Source organism: Cucurbita pepo, chromosome LG01 (assembly GCF_002806865.2).
Source record: "Cucurbita pepo subsp. pepo cultivar mu-cu-16 chromosome LG01, ASM280686v2, whole genome shotgun sequence".
In the NCBI taxonomy this organism is placed as follows: Eukaryota; Viridiplantae; Streptophyta; class Magnoliopsida; order Cucurbitales; family Cucurbitaceae; genus Cucurbita; species Cucurbita pepo.
This window is the reverse complement of record NC_036638.1, coordinates 10,789,507-10,802,998: the sequence shown is the minus strand read 5'-3', so window position 1 is coordinate 10,802,998 and position 13,492 is coordinate 10,789,507. Positions and strand designations below refer to the sequence as shown.

Genomic DNA, 13,492 nt, shown 5'->3' with positions numbered 1-13,492 from the left:
AGATTAAAACCATGTAAACTCAGAACCCGAACCATGGTAAGAAATAAAAACTCAAGAACAAAACTTAAGAACCTAAGTTCTCAAGACAAGAAAAGGAACATGACAAGAAAGGAGTATGGTACCCTAGCATCTACCATGGGTATGATTAAGAGCTTACTTATTGAGTCTTATACTCATTCTAGCTCTCTCATGCTTTTCAGGTGACAAGAATGAACTCGTCGAAGATGGAAGCAGACCTATTGTAGGTGTCATACAAAGTCACACCAAGTTTTCAACTATTTAGTGTTTCAAGTTGTTTTGTTTACTGAGACCAATGTATTCAAACTTAAAACTTTGTTTTGGATTTGTAAATAAAATGTATTTATGTTTTATATCATTTTATTTTCGACAACGTGACTGTGCGCTAACCCATAATTAGGCCTATGTGGTACATATATGAGTCCATCTAGTGGCCTCATGTCCGCTTGCATGAATTGTGCATAAAGAAGTACTATGCATCCAACCTTGCCTGATAAAGAAAGTAGTGCCTAAAGAACGGAAAGATAGATCCCACCATGAACCATGATTGCATGTGATTACATGTGATTGCATTTTCCAACTCCAACAATTGAGCAACTTATCAAGTATTTTTAAATATTCGCACCACATTTTCTATTTTGTTTTAGGTAAAGTAATGCTTCATGCATGAATTTCTTTAGGTTAGAATAAGGAAATCACATTTCTTGTAAGGAGAGGTTATTTTCCTTGTTTTTGTTTTCAACTGCACTATTCTATTATGGCTACCTTTGAATTTGANGTCAGATGAAGGAACAGGAAGACCTAGGATGTAAAAGATCATAACATGAGTGGTTCGACGGATTTAGATTCCTATATATCCACTCATGTGGTACTTCATTGTATGATATATATAAGATCCATATGTATAGATATCATCATCTATATCTAGAAAGTCGTATGCTTTGAAAGAATCTTGTACAGTTTGGAAAGGGGTTTTGATCGATCAAAAAGGAGAATCTACTTCAACCGATATACCCTTGGGCACAGTCATACATAACATAAAAAACACACCTAGGTTCAATGTACTTTTACCTTCAACAAGTGACCTGACTTTCAATGCGGGTTGAAGCACTTGAGGGCTAAGGAGGATCTTATCTAACTGCCCAATAAGCTTTGATTATGTGTGAAAATTGGTAAGGAAACTTAAAAGAGCTTTGTTTAATAAATTGAGAGGATCCATTTACGTTCATCCTTCTAATAGCTTTGTTTGAGGGGAAGATAATGAAGAGATTTCAGGAAGGACTTGGTGTGAGATAATGTCTAGACCAGCCGAATTGGCAAGAAACTTTCTCGACTTTGCTGCGACAAGCAACTGGCGAACTTTGAAAGGTTATAACAAGAGATGTTCATTTTATCTGTGCATACCCGCCCCATACGGGAAGAGAATTATCCATTTAGATGAGAATAGAGGAGAGAGTGGAGAACCTTTTTTCCTCTTAGATAAATGGGATCAAGATCATGACCAGATTATATTCCTTATCCCCACCCATATCACTTTTCGTGCTCCCCTCCCCCGTCCTCAGGTCGTGTAATATAAACATATTTTCAACATGTATTTTATATATATATATATATATATTTTTTTTTTTTTTTTTTTTTTTTTTTTTTTTTTTTTTTTTTTTTTTTTTTTTTTTTTTTTTTTTTTTTTTTTTTTTTTTTTTTTTTTTTTTTTTTTTTAAGACAGGAATACTATTAGGAACCACTCATAACAAATAATCAAGATCTTGAAACTCAAATCTAAGAACCGTTAGACCTATCATAGTATAGCATATTCAAGATTCAGACATCTCTTCAAAGGTAAAAAGCTTTGGATATAATTTTCAGACTGCATCACTTGGAAGGTAAGAAGCCTGGATGCAAGTTTCAGACTATGCCGCTTAGAACGAATGAAGCCTTAGGCGTAGGTATTTAAATTATGTGGCGTGGAACGTATGAAGCCTTGGACATAGCTTTTCACATTGCATCACTTGAAATAGAAGCATTTGACGTAGGTTTCAGGCTACATCGCTTAGAAAGTAAGAAGCCTTGGGTGGTTATAGACTATATTGTAGAGAACGCATGAAACCCTGTATGCAGGTTCATACTACGTCACTTAGAATGCATGAAACCTTGGAAGCAGGTTTTCAAATTGTGTTGCTTTAAAACATGAAGCATTAGACACACAAGTTGTCAGGTTCATGTCATGTATACTAAATCCTAGGAGATGTCTTAGGAAACAAGAAATTCTCATAACTCAAAACTCAAATCTTTGGAACCAAGGTCATTAGATTAAAACCATGTAAACTCAGAACCCGAACCATGGTAAGAAATAAAAACTCAAGAACAAAACTTAAGAACCTAAGTTCTCAAGACAAGAAAAGGAACATGACAAGAAAGGAGTATGGTACCCTAGCATCTACCATGGGTATGATTAAGAGCTTACTTATTGAGTCTTATACTCATTCTAGCTCTCTCATGCTTTTCAGGTGACAAGAATGAACTCGTCGAAGATGGAAGCAGACCTATTGTAGGTGTCATACAAAGTCACACCAAGTTTTCAACTATTTAGTGTTTCAAGTTGTTTTGTTTACTGAGACCAATGTATTCAAACTTAAAACTTTGTTTTGGATTTGTAAATAAAATGTATTTATGTTTTATATCATTTTATTTTCGACAACGTGACTGTGCGCTAACCCATAATTAGGCCTATGTGGTACATATATGAGTCCATCTAGTGGCCTCATGTCCGCTTGCATGAATTGTGCATAAAGAAGTACTATGCATCCAACCTTGCCTGATAAAGAAAGTAGTGCCTAAAGAACGGAAAGATAGATCCCACCATGAACCATGATTGCATGTGATTACATGTGATTGCATTTTCCAACTCCAACAATTGAGCAACTTATCAAGTATTTTTAAATATTCGCACCACATTTTCTATTTTGTTTTAGGTAAAGTAATGCTTCATGCATGAATTTCTTTAGGTTAGAATAAGGAAATCACATTTCTTGTAAGGAGAGGTTATTTTCCTTGTTTTTGTTTTCAACTGCACTATTCTATTATGGCTACCTTTGAATTTGAAATAAACTTTGTGAATATTTAAATTCATGCAACTTAGTAATATTACATGCGTTTATTGACAATCTTATTTCTTAAAAATAGTAAAGTCGTTACAAATCCTCTTAGATGTCACTAGTTTTTAATAACGTTCCCGCAGATATTTCATCCTCAATCGTGAGAGATGCCCCATTATCTTTTGAAGTGAAATCAAGAATCATAGTTGCTGCTTTCACAGCCCTGCCACAATAAAGTGAATGCATAAATTTATTAATATTTGTGCAAAAGGAAATATAAACTTCATCACAAAAAAAAAAAAAAAAAAAAAAAAAAAAAAAAAAAAAAAAANATTGAGGGGCAAATAGGTAATTTTGCCCCTTCAGCCGCTATGGAACCCTAACAAAAGTCTTGCAAAAGAGAAAAAAAAGTGAGAGAGAGAGATGAGAGAACCTAGAGAGAAGAGGAAGAAAGAATCGCCTGAAAACTCACCGGACGGCCGTGGAAGTCATCCCTAGCTATGATCTAGGTGCAAGGATTTCTTCTTGGAAGGAAGAAGAAGATTTGAGTGAACGGAGCTTTATTTTTCGTCAAGAACCAACAAGATCTGCAAGGTAACTATTCGCCATTTTTCCTCACATCTGACCCATTTCTTACGAGTTAAGGCCTAAGATTTTGATATGTTCTTCTAGAAAAATAGAGAGGTAACGTTGCAGAGTGTGAGACATCCAAAGATGTATATACATGAGACATTCTAAGGTTTAGTATGAGATGAATTACTTAGGACCCAGCCTCCCGTGACCATAATTCTAGATGTCAAGCTTGCCTTCGTGGAGACCACGTAGAACGCCTAGAAAGTATATAGCAGGTTTCGGTACAAACTACATAGTAGGCTTAGACAATATTATTCTTACAGACAAGGACGGCCACTATAGGAATTAAGCACCCCTCAAGCAAACCATTATCATAAGTGAGTTTGGTTAAGTTGGAAGTTGAGAGATAAGATTTACTAACCTCGAGGTTTGGTTGGAGTCTTCACGGGCTAAATTCCAGTTATGGACTTTCAAAAGCATGATGTGTGCTTTACGTCACTAATGAGATACAGGGTGTAGGATATTCCTATTGATGAATCACCTAATAGATAACAAGTCGCTTTGAACGTTGGTGGAGAGGACCAAGTCTAGTAGCAACATGTGGTTATCAGGATCATATGTACCGCGTTCTAAGCTATCTTTTGATTAGGGCATGCATGTTCACAAAGTGAAAGACATAGAACTGTCAAGGTAGTCCAGTGAACCTTGAGGTCGAGAACAGCAGGAAAAAGAGGTCAAGCTATAGTCATGTCTTTGGCGTCTGGAGGGAGAAAGTCGAGATGGGTGTTAGTAAGAACCAACCCTTGTTTAGGTTAAGTGGATTACAAAAGGTAGAACTCTAGTTTCACACAGGAGTGTGATGCCATACTTGTGAAGCATGCTCAAACAGAGGTAGAACTCCTAGACAACGTGATGCTGAAGACCACTAAAGAGTAGTGAGATGGTGACTTGTAAACAGGTAACACTAGCAGAAACTTTATATGTCTTAGAGAAGACATTGAACATAGAGGAAGTATCTTCAAAGGTTGAGGGAGGCTAGTTACCAAACAAGAACTTGAAAGGTTCACGTGTTCGAAAAAGCCAGTGATAAGATATCACTACGAGAGGAGATGTGACTAACTCAGTCATAAAAGATACTACAGGAGCTAGCCTAGGTGTACATAGAAAACTTATGCAAGGATCCTTTACTCCCAAAAGAGTTCGTACTTAGCTTAGATGAGTATTAGTACTCAAATGAGCTACGTGACAGGGCGCCTTGCTGTGAGGAAAGACATGTGTTGGCCATATAAGATGGAATCACATGGCTATTTTTGGAGAGGCAGTAAAGACCGTAAAGGTCTCAACAAGTTCAAGATACCTCCCATGAGAATCAAAGAGAGTGACATATCTATGACTGCCTTCAGGAGCTATCACGAGGAAGTTGAGATTATTGCTAAGTCCTTCGTCCTAATTGACGCCCTGTGGAGGTTTAGGTCTAGACAAACCAAATGTTCATGAGACCTTCTTGTTACTGTCATTGTAGTCAGTCTTTAACGATATGTTAGTGTAAACTAAGACGAAGTTAGTTGACGAGGAACACCTGAGGCGAGTTCTTGTGGTGTTATGAACACATTAATTGTCCAAGTGTAAGTTTTGACCGTCTGAGACAGTTATGAGGTGGCCAAGACTGACCATAGCCACTAAGTTACAAAGTTTCTGGAAATTTTTCAAAAGACTCGTACATGATATTTCCAAGATCTCTGTGGCGCCTACACAGTTAACCAAGGAGGGCAAGCCCTTCGACTGGATATTAGCAGACGAATAGAGTTTCCAGGAACTTAAGCAAAGTTGGTGACTGTATCAATTCTCCCAGTCCTAGATGGGCCAGACAACCTTGTAGCGTATAGAGACGCCTCATGTAAGGGATTAGGGTGCGTGCTTATGCAGAAGGGTAAGGTAATAGCTTACACTTCAAGGAAACTGATGGAGCACGAACGAAATTACCCCACCCATGACCTTGAATTAGCAGCATCCGTATTTACCTTGGAGACATGGCAACATTACGAGCATGGAGAAAAGTGCAAGTATACACTGACTAAAGAACCACAAGTACCTGGTCATGCAGATGGAATGGAATATATGGCAATGAAAATGGTTGGAATTGATAAAGACATCGAGATTCTGTATCACAATGCCAACGTTGTAGCTAATGCATGGAGCAGGAAGACCGTTCATACTTCTGCAATGATCACCAAGCAAGGGAAGTTACAAGATGAGATGAAGAATACTAAAATCAAGGTTGCAACTAGAGGTGGTACCGCTCTGATAGCACAGATGACCGTGCAACCTGCCGTATGAAAACGAGCTGTGGATGCCCGGAAGCTCGACGTGCACCTCGGCAAAGTATGGAATTAAACAGAAACAGAGAGGCCAGCGGTGTATTCAATCTCTTCAGACTGGGGTTTAAAGTAGCAAAACTGCCTAGGTGATCCCCAAGACAAGAAAATCCTGAAAGACGTTATAATTGAAGTCCACGATACATCTTATACATTTCATCTAGGAACTACAAAGATGTATCAGGATGTGAAAGGATGCTATTATTGGCTAGGGATGAAGAAAGGCATAGTGAATTTCGTAAGTTGATGGCATGTGAAGGCCTCGAGACATGCCTATAAAGATTGCTACAACCCTTAAATGGGAAGCAGTGTGTATGGGTTTTATCTCGAGATTTTCGACGATCAAGTAGAGGTTTTAACGTGATTTGGACAGTTGGGGTTAGACCAACCAAGACAACTCACTTCATTCCAAGCGGGACCATTTATCAAGGAGATAGATAAGATCAGTTATATGTCAAAGAGATAGTACGCCTGCACAGGTGCCAGTCTCTACTGTGTTAAACCGTCACACTAGACAATTGCATAATAAAGTGGTTTCCTTGGTAAATGACCATAGGGTAACCACCAAGATAAGGAGACAACTTGAGAACGAGAAGAACGAGTGAGTGTCTATTTCGAACTCTACAAAGAGTTGCCTAATTTCGTGGACGAAATTTTTGAAGGAGGGGAGAGTTTGTAGGACCCGAATATTTAAAAAAAGAAAAAGAAAAAGAAAAAGAAGAAAAGGGTCAAAGTCAACCGATAGGCAAATAGCTAATTTAGCCCACATAGCAACTAAAGGGATCCAAATGTAACCCTACCAAAAGTCCTAAAAAAAAAAAAGTGAGAGAGAGAGAGTTGAGAGAAGAGAGAGGAGGAAGAAATAACCGCTAGAAAACTCATTGGACAACGGTGGAAGTCATCCCTAGCTATGATCTAGGTGCAAGGACTTCTTCTTGGAAGAAAGAAGAAGATTTGAGTGACCGGAGCTTCATTTTCTGTCAAGAACCGAGAAGATGTGCAAGGTAACCTTTTACAATTTTTCCTCGGATTCAAGCTATTTCTTACGAGTTAAGGCCTAAGATTTTGATATGTTCTTCTAGGACGTATTTTCCACAAATTTTGTGAAGAGGCTTGGCTGAAAATCATGGTCGGAAACTGCTCATCCGAGAGTTCTTTCCAAGAATTGTAAGATGAACGTATCTACTTCCGACGTCCGTAAATTGGTCTATATTGGAGTAAAAATTTAAGAAAAAATAACAGGACATAGCTGAGATTAGGATTGTGAAGAAAGCTGAGATTAGGATTGTGAAGAAATCAAGTTAATTAGGATCCTAGAATAAAAGATATGAAAATGAGAAAATTGAAGGAAAAATTATCAGAAATCGAATTGCTTCTGGGCAGGCGACGAGCCACGTGTCATTTGGCGAGTGGAGAAATGCATCGAGGGAGGCGGCGAGCCATGTGTCGATCGGAGATAGGAGAGGTAGGTGCGGCTAGGCAAGGGACACACATCGCTCGTTGGGTGGATCGATGCGTCAAGTGTTGAGCGGAGCGACATGACTCCAACCAGAACGTGACACGCGTCCCTTGCAAACCTAATTGACCCGCGACCCGCCAACTAACCCGATCCGACCTGCAAACTAGCTAACCCACCATCTATTCAATGAACCAAACTGCCCATGAATCAGACCGCGACTAAGTTTCTATCTCGCGCTTGAAAGCCGCGACTAGCCTTTGTTTGGGCCCGTGGCTAGCGCATGAGGTGTTGTTTTTGTCTTGTTCGAATTCTGTTTGTCCGATTTTCCTCCTTATTCCAATTTTAACCCTATTTTTATATGAAATAGAACCTAATTGGAAAAAAATCAGTATTTTGGACACGCTATTTGTGTAGAAAGTAACTTACCACATGATATTTACGAAGAAATACTTGTAGAATTTGCTTACAATGCATGCATGCTAGAATATTTACCTGAGGTGATAGTTTCTCATGAATGAATTTAGGTAATGTGACTATTATGAGCGTGATTGTATTATGTGAAGCACTATGAGAATTATCTGAGTGTTTCAATTATGTTTTAAACTTTCGCTATATATATGCATATGTTTAATTCATGCTGAAAGGAGGATGGGGATTTGTGAACTATGCGCGTGCATGATAGATGTTATCTCCCTATTGAGCATGTATGTTTAGTTTGCATGAAATATGTATGATGATGCTAGATGACTGTTGTATGCACACTCAGTTATTTTCCATGACCCATTAATATGATGAGCCTAGACCTAAACTTTTCCTAGGAGCCTAGTAGATCACCACAACAAACGAAGTACCTTATGAGTGTTCTCCCTACTCCTAGCCGTTTCACATGGAAAACGTGTCTCTACGTCGTACAGTCCATCAACTGCATGGGATAAGGGAGGGGTCACGCCCCCACCAATGAGGGGGACTATCATGGGTCTAGGAGGTACTCAGCACACCCCTAGGCAAGATACCATATAGTCTTAGATTACCATGCAGAGGTAGCGCTTCATAGAGAGACACCAGTCATTACAGCTCGGCATAAAGAACTCTTAGGGTTTAAATGAAAGGATAGAGAACCAAAGAAGCCCCAAGGAACAAGCTCCAAGGGGTAAGTTCGAAGAGGTAAGCCCCAAGGAACTAAGAGCAGAACCAGACGTCCTAGAACCAAATAAAAGTATGTGGAAATCTATTAAGCTTAGGATGCGATGAATGCGTACAACTAAATGGCTTACTAAATATAATTTTTATATTTATCATAGTTTTGGTGTCTTTTTTACCCTTTTTGAATCTTTTGTATATTTCTTTTATAATTGTATTTCCTTTTTAAAATTTGGACCGGTTAGTGTTTTGAAACAAAACTTCTCTTTCTTCTCTTTTATAAATTACTATAAAAATAAAATGAAAAGAAAAGAAAAGAAAAAAAATAAAAATATTATTTTTTAATAATAATAATTATTATTATTTTATTTATTTATTATTATTATTTTTATTTATTTATTTATTTATTAATTACTATTATTATTATTTATTTATTTATTTATTATTATTATTATTATTATTTTGTCTGTTTTCACTTTGTCTTTTAGCCTTGAAAATCCAGTAGTGACATTCCAAGATTAACATCAAAACAAGCCAACCACACGAGGTAGCTCCCATCTTTATAATATTAAAGGTGAGTGATGAAAGGTTGGCAAAGTAATTAGTGAATTCAAAAGCAATTTTTATTTTTGGAGTTTGCAAAAAGACTTGGAACTTTAAAAAAAAAAAACTCGAATTTGAGTAACATTCAAGCCAATTAATAGTGTTATTACATACCATTTTTGAGGTGATTGGCATCGCGTTGCTGCATCACCTAAGAGTAAATGGAGCATGTCTGTGCATATGAATCCAGGATCCAAGGCCACAACTGCCATCCCCTCTGCTACTCCTTTCGCAACACATTTGCTCAATCCTTCAATTGCCCATTTTGATGAACAATATGCTGAAAACTGCAACTTGAAACAAAACCTAAAATCAACAAAAAAAGCTTTAAAACTTTCATGTAAATATCCAATCACGTACATTTTCGTGGGTATCTCTTCCCGCACTTGATGAAATATTCACAACAATTCCTTGTTTGGTGGCCATCATAAGTGGAAGAAAATGGCGCAAAACATTTGCAATTCCTTTGATGTTGGTATCAATAACGTTATCAAAATCTTGTGCATCAAGTTCCCATATCTTCACTTGTTCATGAGCCAAACCCGCATTATTCACTGTAATGAAACCAAAAACTATGTCATTACCCGTTTTCGTACAATAAATTAAGGATTGAAGGGATGGGAATACCGATGATATCAGGAACAAGTTTTTGTTTCCCAATAATTTGCGCCAATTCTTCAACCTTCTTGTTTGATCTCTACAAGACCATAAATTTTCAATCAGTTTTTGTAAAATTATTGAAGTGGGTCTACTAATTTAGCAAATGATCATGGGTTTATAATCAAATAATACTATCTCTATTCGTGTGAGCCCTTTTGGAGGAGTCTAAAGCAAAGTCACGAGAGCTTATGCTCAAAGTGGACAATATCATACAATTGCTTTTACCTACCACATCGAGTNTCACTTTGTCTTTTAGCCTTGAAAATCCAGTAGTGACATTCCAAGATTAACATCAAAACAAGCCAACCACACGAGGTAGCTCCCATCTTTATAATATTAAAGGTGAGTGATGAAAGGTTGGCAAAGTAATTAGTGAATTCAAAAGCAATTTTTATTTTTGGAGTTTGCAAAAAGACTTGGAACTTTAAAAAAAAAAAACTCGAATTTGAGTAACATTCAAGCCAATTAATAGTGTTATTACATACCATTTTTGAGGTGATTGGCATCGCGTTGCTGCATCACCTAAGAGTAAATGGAGCATGTCTGTGCATATGAATCCAGGATCCAAGGCCACAACTGCCATCCCCTCTGCTACTCCTTTCGCAACACATTTGCTCAATCCTTCAATTGCCCATTTTGATGAACAATATGCTGAAAACTGCAACTTGAAACAAAACCTAAAATCAACAAAAAAAGCTTTAAAACTTTCATGTAAATATCCAATCACGTACATTTTCGTGGGTATCTCTTCCCGCACTTGATGAAATATTCACAACAATTCCTTGTTTGGTGGCCATCATAAGTGGAAGAAAATGGCGCAAAACATTTGCAATTCCTTTGATGTTGGTATCAATAACGTTATCAAAATCTTGTGCATCAAGTTCCCATATCTTCACTTGTTCATGAGCCAAACCCGCATTATTCACTGTAATGAAACCAAAAACTATGTCATTACCCGTTTTCGTACAATAAATTAAGGATTGAAGGGATGGGAATACCGATGATATCAGGAACAAGTTTTTGTTTCCCAATAATTTGCGCCAATTCTTCAACCTTCTTGTTTGATCTCTACAAGACCATAAATTTTCAATCAGTTTTTGTAAAATTATTGAAGTGGGTCTACTAATTTAGCAAATGATCATGGGTTTATAATCAAATAATACTATCTCTATTCGTGTGAGCCCTTTTGGAGGAGTCTAAAGCAAAGTCACGAGAGCTTATGCTCAAAGTGGACAATATCATACAATTGCTTTTACCTACCACATCGAGTGCGAAGAGGAAATGCTGAATTGAAGAGGACTTAGAAAGCTGTTCTTGAAGGGAATCAAGTTTGGTTTGATCGCGTGAGCAACCGATTATGGTGTGGCCGTGGGTAGCCAGCTCCAAGGCTAAAGCTCTTCCTAATCCCTTGCTCACCCCAGTGATCAACACCTTTCGGGAAGCATTTGAACCTTGCCGGGAGGATTGATTCTGAGATGAGGCCATGGGGAATTTGCTGCTGTTTCACTTATGCTTCAAAGGTCCAATTTGCTTTATAGCGTTACAAATAATTATTGTTATGGTCCAACCATTCATAATGTGTCACCAAATTCATACGTATTGGAAGTTGAAATAATAAAAAGAAAATACATGTTAGATGTCATGGTCTTATCCAAGGCATGTTGTTTGTGGTTCCATATCGGATATCCCAATCATGCTTGTCCAAGACATGTTGTCCATGACCTCGTGCCTATTCCAAACCTTTTTTACTTGCTTTTATCTTAAATGAATTTTCACTATTCCCGTTGAGCCAATAGGAGGTGTATAACCGGTCACCAGAATCATGTCTACATCCACCAGGGCTAAAATCACACAAAATGTACTACAGGGGTATGTGATTATTTGTCAATTCTTCCTACCCGAGTTATTTATGCTATCAAAGTTGTAGTTGTTATTTATTCGCTCTTAGCTTATAATTGATTTCTTTCAAATTGTTTTCAACGTATTTCATCACTCACGTTTGTAAGAATATTTCTCTCAAACATGACCCTAGAGTATACACTAATATTATCTGCGAAGTCTGAATTTCACATCGTTGACTTGTTTGTTAGATTAGAACAAGTGTCATACAATTGTTATCCCGGTGCTATGAGAGTACGATTGTGATGCTAGAAATGTGAGTCATACGAACGAAAACAATTAATTTTCATTTTTATCCTGTATTGTATTATTAACTCTTAATTTTAATTAATAGTTAAAAGATAATTTTGATGGGGAGATTTAATTTTGCAAATTTGGTACGTATCATATTAAATTTATATTATTTAATACGTTTTCCATTTATAGATGATAGTAATAAATGAATCCAAAATGTCATCCCTTAATTAGTGTGTAGATTAATTAGTGAATCCATAATGTACTTTTATTTAGTTAGTAATAAGTGATTTAAAATAATTATCAACTACTAATTAAAGCTAAAAATTATGTTAACTTTGATAACAATTCACATCTTTTTCCATATTAATATTTAAAATATTCTCAATGTTCAATTACATGATCCTACTACCCTTCTCTAGACGGGTTTACGGCATAATGGCCCTGTTTAGGAGATCCCTGGCCATTTCCAAAAGGTTAGGCACCTAGTCGTCTTGACACACTACCCTAACTGACCTAAGCCTATTTCAACAGTACTGGTACATGAGTGGAAAGCGTAATAGAGACTCTAATGATACCGTTCATATTGCTATTAACTTGGAGAGCTACCTTAGTTATTCTTGATGTCGTGGAGATCTACTAGGTTTTTAGAGACGTCTGTTCGGTGTAAATCTCGTCTCTCGTTTCCAAGATGTTTAGGATTAACTCCTCTAGCTAGTCCATTCTATGGATGTACACAAGCCTAGACACTCTGATCTAGCTCATGATTCTAGGGTTCTCTTGTGCCTACTTTGTTAGAGATTAATTCTAACGGTCACCTAAAGTATAGTATTCATAATCTAAACATTTGTGCAAGCTTGTTAGGGAAATAATCCTATCAATCCCCTTAAACACCAAAATTATAATATAAAAACCCATGCACGCTGAACAGGGAGATGACATTCATCAATGACTCGGAACACATATCGCAATAACTCATGCCCTTTCTAACATACTAGAAAATATGAAAATAGCTTTCATCTTAAAATCCCGTCCTAGAGGTATTTTGATAATTTCGTACATCATACACAACTTATTCGTTTGAATTGTCTAACTCGACTTCTAATCATGCATAATCTCTTCTTAGCTCTATGACAAGTATAAAAATTAGCATGCATCTTGGAATCTCATCTTTTGATAATTTTTTATAACATGCATACCATGCATTCTAGATTTTTTAGGCTTTGGATCATAAACCGTGACTATAAAGACAAAGAAGAAAAGTAAATTATTATAAAATTAAAGTTAAAAATACAATAAAATTAAATGGAATTAAAATAAACAACACTATAATTAAATACAAAATGAAATTCAACTACGAGATGGTGGTGTTCGAATTATTGCAAATGGAAAAACGATGTCGGGATACAATTACAAATCGAAATACAAAATACTCAAAA

At 36.8% G+C, this 13,492-nt stretch overlaps 1 protein-coding gene across 1 annotated transcript; it reads right to left on the bottom strand.

Moving 5' to 3' along the window:
• Window positions 1-3,134: 3,134 nt before the first annotated feature.
• On the bottom strand, window positions 3,135-11,405 carry LOC111793101 (NADPH-dependent pterin aldehyde reductase-like). Its single transcript, XM_023674836.1, has 5 exons — window positions 11,181-11,405; window positions 10,919-10,988; window positions 10,652-10,845; window positions 10,406-10,578; window positions 3,135-3,333 (listed from the first exon to the last, which is right to left on the bottom strand). Exons 1-5 carry the CDS (start codon window positions 11,403-11,405, stop codon window positions 3,219-3,221), a joined length of 777 nt encoding a protein of 258 aa, XP_023530604.1. The 3' UTR covers window positions 3,135-3,218.
• Between the last annotated feature and the right edge of the window lie 2,087 nt (window positions 11,406-13,492).